The sequence below is a fragment of the Acomys russatus genome, chromosome X, assembly GCF_903995435.1.
Source record: "Acomys russatus chromosome X, mAcoRus1.1, whole genome shotgun sequence".
Taxonomy (NCBI): domain Eukaryota; kingdom Metazoa; phylum Chordata; class Mammalia; order Rodentia; family Muridae; genus Acomys; species Acomys russatus.
In genome coordinates this window covers 19,155,785-19,176,486 of record NC_067169.1, presented here as the reverse complement: position 1 = coordinate 19,176,486, position 20,702 = coordinate 19,155,785, and the positions used below count along the sequence as shown (strand labels likewise).

At 41.5% G+C, this 20,702-nt stretch overlaps 1 protein-coding gene across 3 annotated transcripts in view; it reads right to left on the bottom strand.

The window, feature by feature from the left end:
* Window positions 1-20,702, bottom strand: part of Clcn5 (chloride voltage-gated channel 5) — a 156,788-nt gene that overhangs the window by 19,018 nt on the left and 117,068 nt on the right. For 2 of the 3 annotated variants that reach the window (XM_051142287.1, XM_051142288.1), the window contains 3 exons: window positions 9,010-9,161; window positions 6,001-6,100; window positions 430-617 (listed from right to left, as the gene is read on the bottom strand). In XM_051142287.1, the coding sequence (XP_050998244.1) occupies window positions 430-617; window positions 6,001-6,100; window positions 9,010-9,161 (440 nt within the window). Of the gene's footprint in view, window positions 1-429; window positions 618-6,000; window positions 6,101-9,009; window positions 9,162-11,384; window positions 11,602-20,702 lie in introns of those variants that run through there. The other variant, XM_051142289.1, reaches the window with a different exon arrangement.

Here is a 20,702-nt window from a genome sequence, read left to right as displayed (position 1 = left end):
TGCTTATTCTAATTCAGTGCCCAGGGATAAAGAACTTCATGTTTTTATGTGGTAGACATATTTTAAATCATTCCATCATCTTTTGTTAGAACTTACATCTTACCTGCTGTCTGCCTCTGACATTTCTATCAAAATCATCACAGAAAGACAATCTTAGGTACACTATGTACTAATGGCTAGGAACTCGAAGAAATATAAGACTTCTTTAAAACAAACCAAACTTTTAAATATAAGCAGAAAATGCTTCCAACATGTCACAAGAGATAGAAATACGGCTGAATTGAAACCACAAAAGAAGGCAGCTGGTTCCACTTTCCTTTCCGTGAAAGAAAATAGAGGAAGACTTCATAATTTCCAGGAGTGCAGTACGAAAATTGCAATAAATACAAGGATAAAATTTGTTGGTACAGAAGTCAGCACTGCACATACCTGATCTGTGTTGATGATAAGCTGGGACCAGCTATTCCACTCTGGACATTTATCTCTGTCTTCAAAGGTAACGTGTTCAGAATTCCAGCAACAGTGCTCATGGTTAAACCAGAATCCCCCTGTGCAGATCCCTTCTTTTAAGTCTGTCATCCAGTGAGCAGAGATGTCTATCAGGCCAGCCAAGGAACCTGATTTAGTGGGGGAAGGGAGAGAAAGCCAAAGTTAAACTCCACTTCTAGAACTCTCTCTTTGGTAATTAGAACAACCTTTATCCCCCAAAGTGAGAGGAAATAAATTGAAGTGACCAGGAAATACATACTTTCCTATTCCTCTTCTCCCTTGAAGTTCTTTCTGATTGTTAACTTGCTTGCTATTTCACTTACTGTCTTCATTAGCACCAGTGTTGGGCTGAAGGGATGCTTAAAAGTGCATACTACTCTTGCAGATGACCCGTGTTCAGTTCCCAGCACCCGCATTGTGTAACTCCAGCTCTAAAAATGCTTCTTGGCTCCAAGGGCACCTTTGCTCACATATACACACCCACACAGAGAGACACAAACGCATATACATGATGAAAAACACAAATAAATTCCAGTAGCTGCAAAATATGTATACTGGGAGGAACTAGGGGGAAAGCAAACTATTTAGGGGAGAGGGAGGAGTTTGGTCTTGAAACTCACTTGATATAATGAGGGAACTGCTGATGTGTAAGTCAGGAATGGCACTACATAAAGGAAGCAATTTGTTTACAATTATGTGACTTGCTAGGCATGGACTCTGAAAGTTCAAGGCCAGGCTGGTCTACTTAGCATGCCAGCTAGTGCTAAATAGTAAGATTCCATCTCAAACCAAAATAGCAGCTAAAACAAAAAGATTATGTGACTCTCCCTATATACATCAGGCTGAGTGAATATAAGCTGCCCACACTGAAGAATCTACAACAGGTACAGAGGGAAACTGATGATGATTATGGGTGACAGGCTAATCCTAGACAGCAGGATTTTGCACCATGAACAAGAAGAACTTGCACAGTGGCAGGGTAACGACATCACATTTATAGCAGCATAGAGTGTTGTGGACAAAGACAGCTGGAAGGAACCAGAGACAGTTTGGGTGCTTACTAAGCCTAGGGTATGAATGCACCAAAATTGTCTCAGTTTAAAAGAGTAAGCATCTACAGAATACTCCTTAAAGAAAGTGATGAGAAAGTCCACAAGATAAAAATTGGGACCATAAGTACGATGACTGGTAAGCTGATAAAGAGCTAAGGTAGTTAATGTACTTTACTTCTGGTTGTCATGTGTTACTTAAATGAAGAAGCTCTGGCCAAGGGAAATTCAATGGCCCAGAATTGTGCTTCAGAGAAATGGAAAAGCTGTTATAAAACTCACAGCCCCTGAATCCCCAGACTGTTCCATTCAGACACACTGTTTCTGTTATGGGTCTCTAATGTTTAAAAACAAAATACCCTCTGTGTGCAAAAGGAAAAGAGTCATTGCTCACCTAATGAAACACATTAAACAGTTGAGGCTATTGCACCTACATTCTGTCGGGTGAGAACAGCCATGCTACGTGTGTGTTTTGGTGGTAAGTGCTGCAAATGTTCCTACCTACCTCAATGCTCTAGTCAAATCGAGCTTTTCTGACAGCTAGTTTTGGCCACTCGAGCCACCAGATTTCTGTTCCAAATACATTACATTTAGTGCCTGGATTTACAAAAAGAACAAGGCCTTAGAGGTTCATACTTTGTTCTATCCTCTGGTTGTTTCATAAGTGCATTTTGTATTTTATCCAGCACTGCTGGCTTCAGCCCTATGTTCCCTTCTACTTCTCCATCTTCCACGTCTCACAGATGGCCCTTTCGTCTCTAGCTATAAGTTTTATTAATCTTCCCTACCTCAAAGAAGAGTGTTCTTGCCTACCATTTCAAGGTTTTGTTTTCTTCCTTTCTTTCCAATAACAATCAAACCTCAAAATCTGGCTCCCAACAGATAGCTGAGGTTTCTTTGCGAGTGCCGCTAAGTTCCTAATCGCCAGATTTATGACCTTTCTTCCTCTATGTTCCTTCTGTTGCTTTCTCTATAATACTGGGCATTATATAGACTATCCAATATAATATTAAGCAAGTCCAAACTGTGTTCTCTCTCCTGGAAGCTCCAGAAGGCACAGTTGAGTACTCTCAACCATGGGCTTACAACTTGAGGGCCAAGTAAGTCCTGCCCTCCTTTTTTATGTCTGTCAGTAAAGATGTCACAGTGACAGCCAGACTCATTTGTTTCCCTACGATATACAGATATACAGCTACTTTGGTGCCACAAAAGCAGAGTGGAGTGGATGCTACAGATTTAACTCATGACTCCTAAAATATTTAGGATTATTTATCCCCTTTAATAAAAAAAAAGTTTAGTCTAGGTAATTCTTTTTTGTTTACATTTTTATTTTATCTATTATTTGTGTGTACACTCATATGTCCATGCAGACTCATACATGGAGGTCAGAGGACAACCTTTGGGAGTGGGCTCTCTCCTTCCACCATGAGTCACAGGGATCAAAGAAAGGTTGTGTCAGGCTTGTAGAGCAAGCTCTTTCCCCTAGCAACTCTTAGAAGCTCAGGATGGATGAACCATTTCGTGTTTAAGATAGTCATTTTCTACTCCACGGCTCATGGTAAGAACAGCATCAACAACAAGGCACCATGCCAATTGCGTTATCTCATGTAACTCTCAAAGAAAGCATGTAGTAACTCCATTCTACAGATCACTCACCAAAGTCTGCAGGAGTTAAGAAACTTGCTCATAGCCACAGCAACAACAACAAAAACGAAAACAAAAAACAAACAAGCAAACAAAACAATAGCAGGGCAGGGATTTAAATCTCCACACTTGGAAACTAGCCTGTACTGTGAAGTGTGATCTTATACCATCTTCTCCAGCTTTCTACCTAATGTCCTTTTAACTCAAGATTCCAGAACTTCCTAGGTACCATCTTTAATGCTACATGGGTACTTCTTTTGTTTGTTTGTTTGTTTGTTTGTTTGCCTGGTATCCCTGGCTTTCTGCTTCCCATATAGGAAAGCAAGTTTAGATTGGAACTTGCTGTAAGCTCTATCTGCAGAAAGTATACACTCTTATACTCTTTGTGTGTGTGTGTGTATTTTGTATGTCTGTGTGTATTTTGTGTGTGTGTGTATTTTGTGTGTGTGTGTTGTGTGTATTTTGTATGTCTGTGTGTATTTTGTGTGTGTGTATTTTGTGTGTCTGTGTGTATTTTGTGTGTCTGTGTGTGTGTATTTTGTATGTCTGTGTGTATTTTGTGTGTGTGTGTGTATTTTGTATGTCTGTGTGTATTTTGTGTGTGTGTGTGTATTTTGTATGTCTGTGTGTATTTTGTGTGTGAGTGTGTGTATTTTGTATGTCTGTGTGTATTTTGTGTGTGTGTGTATTTTGTGTGTGTATGTGTGTATTTTGTGTGTGTATGTGTTGTGTGTATGTCTATTGAGCATCCCTAACCTGAAATGTTCTACGATCCTTAACTTTTTAAGCATTGACATGAGGGTACATGTAGAAAATACTACATCTGACCTCATGTGAAAGGACGTTAGTCAAAATATAAGCAGAAAGATGTGCAGTGACTAAAACCTATTATTTGGCTCTGGGAGGCTGAGACAGGAGTGACTTTGAGGTCAGCCTGAGTATCATTAAGTCAAATGAGACCCTCATTCAAAATAACAAAAAAATACAAGTGAATTTAACATATATAAAAATACCTTCAAGCTAGGTATTATATATATATATATATGTATATAATATATATAAGAAGTAAAATTTATGTCTCGATTTGAGTCCTTTCACCCAATTATTTCATTATATAATATGCTAACATTTCAAATATGCCTGGCTCTAGTCATTTTTTACATTTATTTCTTCAGGGTGAGCACATGTGTGTACCCCACCACCACCCACACCCACACCCACACCTCATATCTGTGTGTTTTGTCCTGGTGCACGTATGAAGGTCAGAGGACAATTTGTATAATGGTGAAAGGATAACTTATAAAAATTGGTTCTCTCCCTCCATTATGCAGTCCTTGGAACCAAATTGGGGCTTGGTAGCGAGCACCTTTATCCAGCGAGTAATCGGACCAGCATTTTGGATAAGGGACATTCAACCTATAATGTTTAGAGTGGCCAGAAAATGTTGATGGAGCTTATAGGAAAAGATGCTACTAATACCCTTCAGAAACCATGAAATAATGTGATACATTTCTGAGAGTAGGAGCCATATCTTAATATGTTTGCCTATAACCACCATGAAAGCGGACAAAAAATTTAAGAGACAGTATTGGCTATTTGGTAGTGGGTATGCTAGTCATTGTAATATCAGCACTGAGGAGGATGAGGCAGCAAGTCACAGTTCCACCTAGCCTGGATTGTAGAGTGAGTTCAAGAACAACCTGGGCTAAATAATAGACCTTGTCTTAAGAAGAACAAGGGCACCAAGTGCAGTGGCACACACCTTTAATCCCAGCACTTGGGAGGCAGAGGCAGGTGGATCATCTGTGAGTTCGAGGCCAGCCTGGTCTACAAAGGGAGTCCAGGGTAGCCAAGGCTACACAGAGAAACCATGTGTTGAAAAACAAACAAACAAACAAACAAGCAAACAAACAAAAACACTAAAAGGAAGAACTGGGCTGGGGGAGTGACTCAGGGGTAGAAAGCTTGACTAGCATGCACATTATTTAGTCTTGGGTTTTATTCCAAGAGATTCAGAAAAAATAAAAGAACAACAAAAACTGCTATAAAATGTCTCAGGAAGTTATCACTGCATTTTCTAAACCCTACACAGAATATGGAAAAAAAAAAGTGCCACCAACAAAAGCACTCTTCCACAAAAGCACAAAAATACTGTACTGGCTTCCACTTATAAATCATCGTGACATCTTACAGCATACAAACTGAGCTGAGATGACATGTTTCTTCTTTGATTGGAGGAAGCTGATGCAGGCATTCGTTAGAACTCATTTACAGATGGAGTTACCCTGTGACTCTAAAAGGTTCACCAGGAATTCATTCCAGATGGGAGAACATAGCACTTGACGTCGTTCAGAGGGGTGCATTACAATTCTGGGAGATTAATTTTTAAAAACTACTGGAGGGATGATTGGAGGAGCCAGAGTGGTCAAGGGCACCATAAGAAAACCTACAGAATCAACTAACCTGGACCCATAGGGGATCAGAGAGGCTGAACCGCCAACCAGAGAGCGTACATGAGACAGACCTAGGCCCATATGTAACAGATGTGCAGCTTGGTCTTCAGGTGGGACTCTTAGCAGGAGCAGGGGATGTCTCTGACTCTGTTGCCTGCCTTTGGATCCCTTTCCCCTAACTGGACGGCTTTGTCAAGCCTCAATAGGAGAAGCTGTGCCTACTCTTATTGCACCTTCTGAGGAGAAAGGAAGAAGGAGTAGATTGGGGGGGGGTGAGAGGAAGAACTGGAAGGAGAGGAGGGAAAGGAAACTGCAGTCAGGCTGTAAAGTTAAAAAAACAAAACAAGAATTATAGTTTACTGTACCTGATAAAAGTCCAATAAGGAGCATTAACAGCCAGCCAGAAAAAGCATCGCTCACACTGTGGATTAAGGCCCATGTGGACTCTTTGCTTTTATTGGTGATCTAGGAAAAAAAATAAGAAAACATTTATATACTCTACATATATCTTTCCTTCATTTCCAAATTGTACAGCAGGAAAATGCAAACTATCTGGAAAGATATAATCATTGAGAATTGGTTAGCTGAACCAATTTACAAAGACTTATTGAACTCTCAATTCATAGTAATATCCAAGGTACCGTTGACCTGTTTTGTGTATTACAGGGGTCTTTTTGTGCCCCCAGATAATAGCTGTGTCAAGAAGAGTTGATTCACAGCAAAAAGCTTTGATTGTGTTGCAAACAATAAACAAAAGATGGCCGATCCGAGTGGTGACTTGCCATTTACTATCCCTGGCTGTGGTTATGTCAGGAAAACTTCCTAAGCTTTGATTGCACAAAACTCTAAAGGTGCAATGATCACAGATACTAAACAATGTTGGTAAAGTGTCACCTTCATTTTCAGAATCCGGCAAGTGTATCTGAGAGTACTCGCATGAACACGAAGTTTGACTGTTTAGGTTTTACCCTTGTCAACGTAAATCGACAGTGTTCATAATTTTATTCTGTTTTATTTTAGCTTTATTTTCTTATATTTAGTGAGTGAGTGACTCTCTCTCTCTTTCTCTCTCTCTCTCTCTCTCTCTCTCTCTCTCTCTCTCTCTCTCTCTCTCTCTCTTTGTGTGTGTGTGTGTGTATGTGTGAACATGAGCATGCACACACACACAGGTGCAGATGTGAAGGTCAGACAACAACTTGCTCAAGTCTGTTTTCTCCTTCTCCCATGTGGGTTTCAGAGATCAGACTCAGATCATCAGGCTTGGCAACAAGTACTTCTTTACACTTTTCCAACTTACTGGGCCACGTCCGTATTTTTTAAATCAATATTTTGCCAGTAGAGTTACTGATGCCTCCCCTTTTTTGTACCACTATTTCCTATATTCAGAATTGCCTTATCTCACCTTCACTGAGGCAACATCCTAAATAAGAACAAATTATAAAATATCAAAAGGAACTTTAAAACATTATTTTGAGGGCCAACACAATGGCCCAGTGGCATGTGCACGTGTGCATAGTTGGCCCTGGGTTTGCTCACAACCATCAAACACACAAACTGAAAATAAAATCTCTGCCTGACTCTTACAGAGGTTTGTCTGTCTCTGACAGGAAGAAATCATGAACTCTCTAGAGAATGGGGTTGTGTTAGGCAGAAATTTAAGGGGAAAAAAAACTACTAATGTGCCCCAAAGATGTAATTTGCCAGAGGGTCAACCTGTTGAGAGTATATTGGCAGGAGCAGGGCATTAACCTTTTCAATAAGTTCTCCACTGCTGCTCCCACATAAACTAGAAATAGTGATTGTCTAATCTAAATGATATCGGACAAGTTCAAACCAAAGGCTCTTAGCAATGGTAGGAAGACATCTGTAAGTCCAGCACTTGGGAGTATGGGAGGAAGAGTTCTGCAAGCTTGTGACTAGCTTGGGCTATACACCAAGACTCTGTCTCACACACACACAAAAAAAGCAAATGATTCTCAGCATGTGTGATAGCACACGCCTATAATCTCAGCATTCTGGAGACCGAGGCAGGAGGATAGAGTTCTAGCTGTTTAGATGATCTACCCAGTGAATTCCAGGCTAGCTTGAATAAAGTCTCAATAAAACAACAAATAATAACAATAGAAGAATCAAAAGCTCTTAGCAGACAGCTCTGAGAAAATTTCTGGTACTTTGAAAAGAGAGGTGAAGAAATTCTTTTGTCAAGCTACACCATAGCTCTAAATAGCTATCACATTAATTTAATGTCTTTGATATGACTTTGATCAGTCTTGTGGTTTTATTGGTACTAAATGCACAAATTTACTTTAGTTTTACTGTTTAACAAGTGCTATCATTACATGGAGGTGAACCCATTTTCTACAGTTATAGTCTAGGGTTAGGGTGATTTGGTTTTTATTCCTTTGAAAGAAACCCATTTACTTTCCTTGGTTTTTATAGATCCTGCTTTAAGAGAAAAAGTAAATAAAAAAGGAGATGAGATAGGAGAAGAAAATTTTGAAATTTATTTTCACTTATGCAGAGGCAGGTGTATCTATTTCAGAACTGGGAATGTCCCTTTCAACAACATTCTACAGGAAAATAAATCATTAGAAACAACTTTTTAAAAAAGATTTTTTTTTTTATTATTGTGTACACAGTGCTCTGGTTGCATGTACACCTGCAGGCCAAATGAGGGCACCAGATCTCATTATAGATGGTTGTGAGCCACCATGTGAGAATTGAACTCAGGACCTCTGGAGGAGCAGTCAGTGCCCTTAACCTCTGAGCCATCATCTCTCCAGCCCCTAGACACAACTTTTTAAACCAAGGATGAAAATTATATATAAAATATCTCTTAAAATAGAAATATATATTACAAAATGACGTCAGGTGTGGCGGATTTCCTCTGTTCTCAATCCACCACTGGGGAGGCAAAAGGGCATCCAGGAGTTTGAGGTCAGTGGGGGCTACATAACTGAGTTCCAGGCCAGCCTAAGTCACAAAGTAAAACTTATTTTAAATATTAAGAAAGAAAAAAGAGCTGGGTGTGGTGGCGCACGCCTTTAATCCCAGCACTCGGGAGGCAGAGGCAGGCAGATCGCTGTGAGTTCGAGGCCAGCCTGGTCTACAAAGTGAGTCCAGGATGGCCAAGGCTACACAGAGAAACCCTGTCTCGAAAAACCAAAAAAAAAAAAAAAAAAAAAACAAAAAAAAAAAAAGGAAAAAGAAGAAGAAAGGAAAAAGAAAAGAAGAAAGAACCCCTATCTTGCCAATAGAAGCCAGATTCCCTCAGCTCTGGGGCCTGAGGAAAGGAAAGTGTAGAACACATTTATCAATGTAACCCCCCATCCGCACATTTTCTAACTGTTACCCATGTCCCATCATTGCCTTACCTCTCGGTGCCTATCTCGGTCTCGAGACTTCTCTCTCACCCAATCAATTGTGTTGAAATCATCGTAGGTCCCTACCCCAGGGATTGGCTCCTCCAAGAAGTCCATGATCCTATTTGAAGAGCTTATGCCACCACCATTGTATGACTTGTTCCCTGTATTGAAGAACAAGACAGATATGATTACATCTGACAGACAACGTTTTTAATACTCCCAGAAAATATCCAGTGACTACAGACTGGGTGGGTGATGACGCCATCCAATCACCTACTGGGAATATCCATCCCATTCACAAGTTTTTGTGATCTAGGCTCAAATGAGGAATAGCTAAGGCACTGTGAATGGACAAGGACGCAGGACAGTAATAGTATAAAGAGAAATAACAGAAGCTAAATGAAGTGGAATGAAGAAAAGTTATCTACAGAACAAAAGACAGGAAGGAGCCTGGAGCAGTTTAGGCATTTCAGTTCATGGAAAGGGATGAAAGGCTCCAAGGCCCTTGCAAATGTATCACATAAGAACCATCTTATATTTTGTAATGCAGTAATTCAATCCTATAAGGTAGCTTTTACAGAGTTGAAGACTTGAAAGAAAGAATGCTAGCCACTTCAAGAGTTAAGCTGGTTGGAATGTACACATTTTCCTCTAGTAGAGAGAATGCTTTGATCTCCAATACAATGGGCTGGTAGAAACTTTTTCACAGTATGTTCAAAAGTCGAATATTTACAAGTAGAGATCCAGACAACTACGCACGGCTTAGCAATGAGTGGTCCATCCTTGATCTCTCAACTAAACAACATTCGAGTACGCTCACTGTGCAAGCTTCTTGGTCTGCTTGGCATCTGATTTTTCTGTTCCTGTTACTTACGTGTGCATATGCTTTATCTGCCTTTTCCTCTATACTGAATTCATCATAGCCTTCCCTGAAATGTCTTTTTTTCCCCCTTTGAGTCATCTTACTGTTACTCAGGCAGGCCTAGAACTTATGATTGTCCTATCTTAGCCTCCTGAGTAGCTGGTTTTACAAGAATGTGTCACCATCTCTTACTCTCCACACTGCCTTAGCACATATGTGATAGTCGGTAAACATCAGATGATCCAAAATGCATTCAACAAATGGCAAGGATGGGGGATATGTAAACTAAGCAGTTGTACTGACACATGGTAAGTATTGCTTATAAACTTGCTCAAAATATTTTGGCAACATCATCGGATGGAATGCTATTTTGCTAGTAAACTAAAAATGTAAAAACTGCACTGAGGAATCCATATAAACGCACACAGGGAGAGCGCAGAGTAACTCCATCCTGTAACCCACACAGTCAAATCTCAAGCTTGCAGTACCAATCTTGGCAGGGGCAAGGCTTCATCCAGATTCGTTGGTACCGAACTCCTCGTCAGGAAAGGTCCAGGTTGGCCTCAGCTCACACTCTCTCTCTGTCATCTCCCTGCCCAAGTCAGGTAGACAACTTAAGCACTCTCGAGGTGTAAGTTTAAATGAACCAGATCAATTGAACCCATTTTACCAACTGGAAGTCTGTGGAATGCCTAATTCGGGCCACTTTTTACAAGCAGTTCACAGGTTTGAGAGGAAAAGCTCAGGAGAGTCCTACTCTTGCGGCCCGCTGCTGGGTGAGTCACTGAAGTGGCAGGGAGGGGGTGAGCAAGTTAATCTTAAAACCTCAAACCAAAGTCCTTTCCCTATCTTCTCTTGTACCTGGCTGTAAAATGGATGTCTGCTGAATCACCACCCAAGCCCTTCCCTAGCCTGTCAGTGTCCAACTGAGAAAGATGAAAGCTGCTGTGTTTGAGAGCTTGGAGAGGGGAAGCCAGCTATGAAGCAAGGGCAGAAAGAAAAGAAAAGCCATGTGGGAAGGAGGGAACTGACTCAAGCTGTTCCCATTCGCAAGGGAAACGCTGACATGAGCACAGGACACCAAACAACCAGAAACTGCCTCCTTGGAGCAGGTTACTGCTTCCATTGAATTTCTAGTTTCAGAGTTCTCTCTCCTTTCCGGAAGAAGAGGGGAAAAAAAAAAAGGACAGGATTCTTTGAAAGATTCTAAGAAGCATCAGATGACTGTCTTATGTTACATTACATATCAAATGAGCTCCTCCACCACCCCCAGCTTTAAGGCAAAATGAAGATACAGCAGCAGCAGCGTCCTGGCAGGAAAAAGAGAATCCTATTACATCACTAGGTAACATGAGCACCACTGCATCCTCCTTTGTCGTCTGTCTCCAGCTAGAGACGCAATTATCAGGCCCCTAACACAGGGCAGGCAGTGATTAGAATCCTACTACAGACTGCTTGCAATTCTCCAGATCCCCTGCTCCCGGAGCATGCTTCAGTCCTGGGCTGGGCTCAATCTGCTTACCTTCGGTCACAGTTTTCTTTTTTTCTGCCTCAAGGAAGAAATAACCTTGGCAGCCCGCATTTGCTCATTTAGGTGGAGGTGCTTTTACAGAAAGAGGCCCGCTCTAGGGTGCTTTAGAAGGGCACTTGCTGCTTTCCCTGCTTTTCACAGCAACACACGCTGCCGCCACCTAAAGAGCCACCAGTGCACCGGGTTGGTCAGGGTGTGATGTCACCGTTGAGATCATGTGACCAGACCCTTGGACCGGCCTTGGAGAAAGGAAGATTTTCTAACCCAGCACAGAAGCCTTAAAGATGTAGTCCCATCTAAGCAAATACCATCAAATGGGGGGGGGACCGCTGTGTCAGCTGAGAAATTTAGGGTCAAGACAAGTTTTACACTTCATACATCATTTAGCAGAAAAGAACCAGGCGTCAAAGAAGAAATGTCCAAAGACTTTAGAATTACTCATTTAAAAAGGGGACAATGGCAAATACAGAAAAGTATCTTTTTAATGCACTGCTGATGCATATGCCTGTAGCACCTGGGGAGGCAAGTGAGTTTGCAATTGGCTTGGGTGAGATAGCAAGACCCTGTCTCAAAAAAAAAAAATAAAAATAAAAATAAAAATAAATGAATTAAAACTCACGGCAATAACATGCATAAAACCTCACACACATAATGCTAAAAGATTCCAGACATAAAACAGCTCATATTCCTGAACCCAATTATGAGGAAGCCTAAATTTTAGGGTACACATGATTGTATTACAAGCAGAAGGAAGAAAACGACAAAAAATAAAAAATAAAGACAGGATTTACTAGACAAAGCTGCAGTCTGTGAAGAGCATGTGCCAAAAGTAAGGCTTCCGAAACGCAGGTCATCTGGTGGGGGGAGGTTCTGGTGACAAGTGATCATCTTTCAATTATTCTCTAAAGCATACACATATGTATTGTGTGTCCTTTTATATGTGTCCATGATGATTAAAGAAAACTGTAGAAGCAGGTGCACTGGCACACACCTGAAGTCTCAAATCACTTTGTGAGGCTGAGGACTTGAGCTAGGATTCTGGGTCAGTTTGGACAACATAGCAAGACCCTGTCTCAAAAATAACATTGTTTTGGGATAGGGGAGGTAATTCAGTGGGTAAGAGTGCATGTTTCACAAGCATGCGGACCTGATTGTAAACCCTCAGCATCCACGTAAAAAGCGGCATGTGGCTGTGTATGCTTGTAGATTTAGCCTAGAGGACCAGAGCAAATGGATCCCAGGAGCTACAGTCCAGCCAGCCTAGCTGAAATAAGCTTCATGTTAAGTAAAACCCAGTCTCAAAGGGAACAAAGCAAACATCAACAGAGGATGTCACTTGATAGCCTTCTTCTTACTTCCATGTGCAGTGTGTGTGTCTGTGTGTGCGTGTATTTGTGTGTGTTCATGTGTATGCATATGCATGCACACACATACCTACACACACAAATACAAAGAGTTGTTTGGGGGCCAGACATGTAATTCTGAGGTAGAATCCATGCCTGAGGCCCTGGGTTAAATCCTCAGTACCATTTTTTTAAATTTCAACAAAAAGTAAATTGCATATCAAATTACCATGGAAGAGATTTAAAAAAAAAAGAATACAGGCTTTCATGTGGCCCGGGCTGACTCTCTAACTTCCTATGTAGCTAAGAATGGCCTTAAACTTCTATTCTTCCTGCTCTACTTCCTTAGTACTCAAGTTACAGAGTGCTGGGATTACAGATATATGCTACCACACCCAATTTTACATTACACTGGGGATTAAACCCAGGGCATCATGCACACTAGGCACTCCACCAACTGAACGATATCACCAGCCCCAAAGTTAGTTCCTGAAAGCCTAGAGTACAAGAAGAGCTGTGGAGCACTTGTCTGGCAGGCCATAGATTCAATACCCAGTACTGAAAAAAAGGTCAGGGCAAGCAACACATAACTGCAGTTCTCATACTCGGGGGGGGGGGGGGGGGAGGAAGGGGGAGGCCGGGGGCCTATGGCAGAAGGATTGCTGCAAATTTGAGGACAGCCTGAGCTATGTGGTGAGGTCATGTCAAGGAAGAAAGAAAGAAAGAAAGAGAGAAAGAGAGATAGAGAGAAAAAGAAGGAAGGAAGGAAAGAAAGAAAGAAAGAAAAAGAAAGAAAGAGAGAAAGAATGGGAAGGGGAGAGGGAGGAAGGGAGGATGGTGCAGAGGAAGATAGGGGAGGATAGAGAAAGTTGGGAAGGAAGGCCAATAGGAGATAGGTAGATGGAGAAGGAGGAGCCAGGGGTCTCTTAGTCTAGTGTTCTCAAAGAAAGCAGCATGCTCTGTGATCATTAACCCAACCTGGCCGAGTAGCTACTGCAGCCCCAACAATACACTCACTACTACAGTTCCATGACCAGAAAGGCTTTCCCTTCTCTGGCCCTATTCAGAAGGCTATTTTTAAGCAGGTCTTAATTAATTGTGCAGTAAGGCCAGTCCAGTAAAGACGAATGAAATTGTCATCTCCCAGCTCCGTAAGTGAATCAGCAGGCCAGGCACCATTTAACATTAACCCAGTTACCGTGTACTCCAATCATCAGACCCTACGTGTAGTGCTTTGAAATGTTATTACTCTCCCCAGTTCTTTAGGCTCAGTACATCCTGAAATGCTAGTGCAACCAAACCTGATGAAGTGCAAGGCACTGCGTGAGGTTTACACTCATTTACTTCATCACAATTGTACCTTGGTGAGCTAACAGAGCATTAATGAACAGAATTCAAATGGGGTGGAAATTCCTCTTAAGTGGGAAGGAGTTAAAGCACTGCAAAAAGCCAACAGTCATCTGTAAGCCTAGGGTGACCCTGTACACAACTAAATGTTTAGTTTATCCGATTAAAGGGAAATTCTATGCCCAGCCTCAAAGGCCTCCCACAAGTCAATCCTTATTAATCATAATTTTACCTGTAGCAGCTGAAGACCACTGACCACCACCTGTGGTATTAAACAGGACTTATGTTTTTATAGAATTTCACCTTTCAGCAGACAGAGAATATAGCAGCCAAGTTAGCAAAGAGAACATATCTGGGGCACTGGAGTAGTTTATATTTCTCCGTCGTCTGCATAGTCATTAACAACTTTAACAATTTTTCATGACATTCACAGGTTTTACAAAAGGCACAGGCAGCACTTCACAGTGGGAACTTTCTTCCAAGTGAAGCTCTTTCTTTTGAATACTAGAGGGTTAGTAGGCATGGTGTAGTTTTCATGCTAAAATGAGATTTAATTACAATTTAGATTAAGAAATGAGTCACCAGGTTCAGTTTAACATGCTGAACATTAAAAAAAAAAAAAAAACCACAATTCTTTTCTTGCCTCTACTCCCTTCTCTGCCAGGTTTGTAATCTCTAACATATGTTCCTCATAAGGACTGCTCGGTGAAGAGCAATCAAAAGTATGGAAATAACACACAATGCTTAGCAATTTTGATGTGTCATACGATTAAAAACACAATACAGTAAATATTTAGAGCCAAGCAGAGCTTTTTATTTCCTGGAACATAGATCTAGCCTGATCATTTGGTAGCTTCAAAGTTGTGACTCCTGCTGTGATGTTTTGAAAACTTTCAGCAATGGTGACCTTTTAAAAGAACGTTCAGTGCAAGTGTGGACAAGGGACTTATAAATATTCCTCAGAAGGTTCAGAATAGGAAGGACAGCACATTTAAGATGTGGTCATGATGATGGCAATGGTAGCTCGCACTCTGTCACTAACTACCTGCTGCATCTAAGCTGACAAACACCTGAGGCTGCTCCGCATGCCACCCTGCTGGCTGACTCTCTCCTAAGTGGTTTTAATCTGCTACACATAGGAAACTCAAAGCTTGTGGTTCAAAGGGGACAGAGGAGCACTTGGCAAGGTATAATTAAGGCAGCAAAGTGCAAATGCATTTTTAAAAACAGTGAGTTAACCTAAGGTATCCATATACTGACAAGAAGGTGGCTTAAATTAAATAATCTACATTCCAGATTAGGGGAGAAAGGCGGGTCTAGATTTTTGCCTCAAATAAGAACAGTAAAATTTATCTCAAGCTTTGATGGCATTGTGAATGTGACATAAAGCTATTTGATGTTCTAGTAGCAAAGTGATAAAAGAAAAATCCCTCAAAGACTAATTTGCATTGCCTGAGTCTGGAGAAAACATAAAGTAAGCCAATCAGAAAAAAAAGGGGAGTGAAGTTTGAAACAGCTGTCTCTGTCAGTTATATTTAGGTCTGAAGACTCAGGGATGGTCTTTAGAAACACACTGCCCGAATAAGGAGCCACACAAAGAAATCACTGAATCCGCTTTTTGCTATGGAAAGCCTTTTGCAGGCTTCCCCTCCCAACAAAAATCTCCTTGTGTTTAAAACTAGAAAGCCTCTTACAGTGCAAGAATATAAATTCTGATTTGGAATCCCTAACCAACATGCCATTAGAAAGTTACCTAGGGGGCTGAACAGTAACTGATTAAGTGAACTAGTTAAACACTAACAAAAACACAAGAGGGGAGGGGGGAAACCCTCTTGTGTAGACCTTGAAGAGTTGTTTCAGTAACATCACAGGCTGTGGAAGGGCTAACGTCTTCCACTATCAAAACAGCACACAGAGAAATGGAACAGGTTATTGGTATGTGTCAAAGAACTTGGAAACAGTCCTTTTAAAAAAAAGTGTCTTTTCTGGTTTGTTGGGACATGTTATATTTCTATAAAGGTACAGCTCCTTCAGCATGGTGCCTAGCACAAGATACTCATCCTGTGGCCATTTAAAGGACTCCCATTCAACAGTAAAGTCTTTACTTATCAGGACATTGGGATAGTTGTGAGGGCATCCTATTGGGACTCTAGGTGAGAGAAGCATGGGAGAATGGGGAAATAGAAAGATCCAGAGGGTCCTAGAAACCTACCAGAAGAAGATTATGATGAGCGGATTTGGGCCCAGGGGTTCTGCTCAAACTATGGCACCAGCCAAGGACAATACGTGCAATAAACATCGAACCCCTACCCAGATCTAGCCAATGGACAGGAGAGTGGGGCCTGACTTTCACACGTACTCTGGTGCCTCATATTTGACCATGTCCCCTGGATGGGGAGACCTGGTGGCACTCAGAGGAAAGATAGCAGGCTACCAAGAAGAGACTTGATACCCTATGAGCATATACAGGGGGAGGAGGTCCCCCTCAGTCACAGTCATAGGGGAGGGGAGTAAGGGGAAAATGGGAGGGAGGGAAGAATGAGAGGATACAAGGGACAGGATAACCATTGAGATGTAATATGAATAAATTAATAAAAAAGAAAAAGGAAAAGAAAAAAACAGTAAAAATGGAGGCCCTAGCATGGGCCACTTGTCACTTCCACAGTGACTTCCTTTTTCAGTTCTTCCACTGGCTCTTCCACTCAAGACCTGTCCATAACATACATTCTGTCACATTTCACTTCATCTCCATGCTTAAGAACCTATTACAGGTACAGCCCGCTCCATCAGTCAACTTCTGTGGTATCTTTTCATCTGCAATGCATCTTGCTTCCCATTTTGTTTTTCCACTTACCAAACTCAGTGGCCAAAAGCATATGCCAGCCAACTGGGCCTTGCATGTAAATGTTGAATACATAATACTCTGAAATACTTAGATGGACCTTGCAATACTTATTCGGGGTGGTTCTCTTGCTGTGCATCTATATACATGTGATCCTCATGGTTAAATACGAAAATGCCATCATAACTCTCTCTAGATAACCTCTTTCCCAATGAGTCCCCCTCACCATCCCTGGGAAACTCCTAAGTTTTCCCACAGCCAAGAAGCTGGCATCGCTAGACAGCACATTAGTACCATATCCAACGAGCAATCTGACTCTTTTGCAGCATCCTCTTTTGATTTGAATACCACCCCTGTCCTCACTTCACGTAGGAATCCTCAGCTTTGGCTGAGTCACAGTGCAGATTACAAGTGTCAAGTATTTATGACATGGGAAAGACAAGGCAGACGAAACTGTGAAGAAAGACAGGCAAGAAAAAGAGTGACGGCCATAAAGAGATAACGGAACTGCAACATCTCCTGTACGTACTACCTAACCGCAAGGATCGCTGAGAATCATGGGAAGAAATTGAGAACGCAAAGCATAGCAGAAAGGAATAGGGATCGCCTGGAAACAAGCCGGACTCTAAATTCTGGTACTTCTACCCTCATTCTTTGTTTCCACTGGATGCAGCCAATCCTCCGAATTCCCCAAAACGTTAGACACTTGTTAGGGTTTGCGTGTTCTCTAGCCCCTGCTCCTAATATCTGCTCTAATCTGGAAGTACCTGGCCCGACATGGTTTCACTAACAGTAGAGCCAGGGTGCTAATTGCTAAAGTTAGAGAAAGCAACGCGAAGATTGCTATCTGCATTCTTCTACCTAATGGAATGCCACATAAACTAGAACAGAGTCGGAAATCACGGAGCTTGACTACTAACCTAGGGCAGCACACATGTGAGACAAGTATTCTACCAGGGAAGCCCATTTTTCCTTAATTTGAGACCATATCTCACTGGGCTGTTGAGGGTGACTCTGAACTCCTTTTGCTAGCACCAGCAGTTCATACCTAGTCCTGCCTCAGCTTCCTCAGGCATTTGAGATTACAGGCCTGCTGCACTAGACCTGTTACAAACACTACCCCGTTCCACTACTGTTCTTTATCCATTCATTGTCAAAGTGGGGCTGACATAAAGATGGGTAATGTAATAGACAGGGAGAAACTGTCTTAGCACTACAAACCACGATGCTAACAACTCATCCAGGTAGCATGACTCTGCCTAGTACCTTGTAACTAAGTCTATACTGGGCTTTTTCTTTCAAGATTCGAAAAATAAAAATAAAAAAAATAAGGGCAAGAGATTGCCAATGAATTCCATAATGGGGGAAAATACCTCGAGACCCTTCCTAGGTCCATGGGAAGAATGTGATATCATGTACAGAAAAAAGGAGTATTAAACACCAGAGCTGGTGATACAGGTCAGTATCAGAGCACTTACACTAGTACATATACAAGGCCCTGGATCCAGTCCCCAGTACCACAAAAACAAAGAGACCAACAAGCTAGTCATGTTGGCATGCTGCTGTCATCTTAGCATTTAGGAGAAAGAAGCAGTTCAAGGCCAGACTCAGCTACATAGCAAGTTCCATACCAGCCTGGACTATATGAGGCCCTATCTCAAAAACAAAACATAAGCAAACAAGACAAGACAAAAAGTCACATATATAGCTCATCTAAGAATTACTCTTAAAGCCAGATCTGCTTGTACATAACAATACATGTGTTACTCACTACAGTGCTGGCTAGGGTAGTACAAGCCTGTGAACAATGAAAGTATCCTAATCCCATGGGACTGATGTGCTTTGGGACACAAAAGACCCCCCAGATACATTATGTGAATAAAACGTGTCTGAAAAGCCTACGTAGGACTCAGTGTGATAACTCTGGCCTGTAGTCCTAGCACTTAGAAGGCTGATGCAAAGGGCTATTATGAGTTTGAGGCTAGCCTAGGATACACAGAGATACCTTGTCTCAAAAAAAATCATAGAGTATGCTTCTTTTTTAAATATATGTCTGGCCTAGGGATGCAGATGAGTGCCTCATGTACTCAAGGCCCCAACTTTTGTCACTATTACCATGGGACAAAAATAAGAAAAAGAGAGCCCAGTACTATGATGCACGCCCTGTTAATAATCCCAGCACTTGGGAGGCTGAGGCAGGAGAATTGCCACAAGTTTTAGATTAAGACCCTTTCTTAAAAATTAGAGAGATCAGCTGAGCATGGTGGCACTTCTTTAATCCCAGCAGAGAGCAGGCAGATCTCTGTGAGTTCGAGGCCAGCCTGGTCTATAAAGTGAGGTTAGGCGAGCCAAGGCTACACAGAGAAACCCTGTCTCAAAAACAAAACAAAACAAAACCAGAGACATTGAGAGTCAGGGACAGTCAATCAGTATATAGGCATGACTAGATACAGAAAGAACTGAATGGAGGGGGTCACATTTCATCCCTGTTAGCAGTTCTATCTGGAGTAGAAAGAAGAGGAGAGCTTCTGCATGGTATTGAAACAGGTTTTATTTTTGTTGATTTTATATATATATATACATATATATATATATATATATTCATATGAATTTATTTATTTTAAGTGCTGGGAGATGGAAACCCATGGCCTTGTACACACTACACAAGTGCTCTACCTACCACTGAGCTACTCGAGCGACTCTTCCAGAGTCCACAGAAATGATTTAAAGGAAAAAAACTAGCCAGGTGGGTGGTGCACACACCTGTAATCTCAGCATTCTGGAAGGCAGAGGCAGGTAGATCTCTGGGAGTTTGAGGCCAGCCTGGTTTACAAAGTGAGTCCAGGACAGTCAGGGTTACACAGAGAAACCCTGTCTTGCAAAACAAAACACAAAATAAAAGCAAGAAAAATAGTAACACAGAAGAATAGAAACAGGAGCTACAGCTACATGATAACACAGCTACAGTATGCGTGATTTCTGCCCCCAAGAAACATTCCGTTTGTGTCCCTGAAGCAGTATAATACCCTTTTCCTTTACCGTTGAGCAGGAACTGAACAAGGGAAGGTGGGCAATGATCTCACAAATGTTAGTCCTATCAAAGGATTGCAACAGTAGATTCACTGTTTATAAATAAATAGGAGGCTGGGGGCTAAATACAAATGATGGAGGGTCTGCCCAGCACACCGAAATCCCCAGCTTCAACGCACTGGACTGAAAAACAAATCAGCTAGAAGTAATGTCTTGTGCTTAGATTTCAAGTACCCCAGACAGTAAGGTATGACGACAGCCACGAGTTCAAAGGCAGCCTTGTCTACATAGTGAAATTGTGGCTAATCTGGGCCATAGGGTGAGACCTGGTGTCAAAAAACCCAAAACTCAACTTAATAAAAATAATAAAAACATAGAACTTTCACAATCAGTTATACTAATTAAACAGTTTAGAAACTCTTTTTTTTTTTTTTTTTTTTTTTTTTTTGGTTTTTCGAAGCAGGGTTTCTCTGTGTAGCCTTGACTGTCCTGGACTCACTTTATAAGCCAGGCTGGCCTCACAGTGATCCTCCTGCCTCTGCCTCCTGAGTGCTGGGATTAAAGGCCTGCACCACCACCACCCGGCTCAGTTTAGAAACTCTCATTCCTATCTTTAGAATAAGAAAGGATAGAAAATACAAAAATCAATTATTTTTTTCCTGGACCCATCAGAGAAATAAGGCCCCAGAAGAAACTGCCACTCTGAAGTCTGAAGAGAGAGCTTATATAAAGACTCCCAGCTGAGAT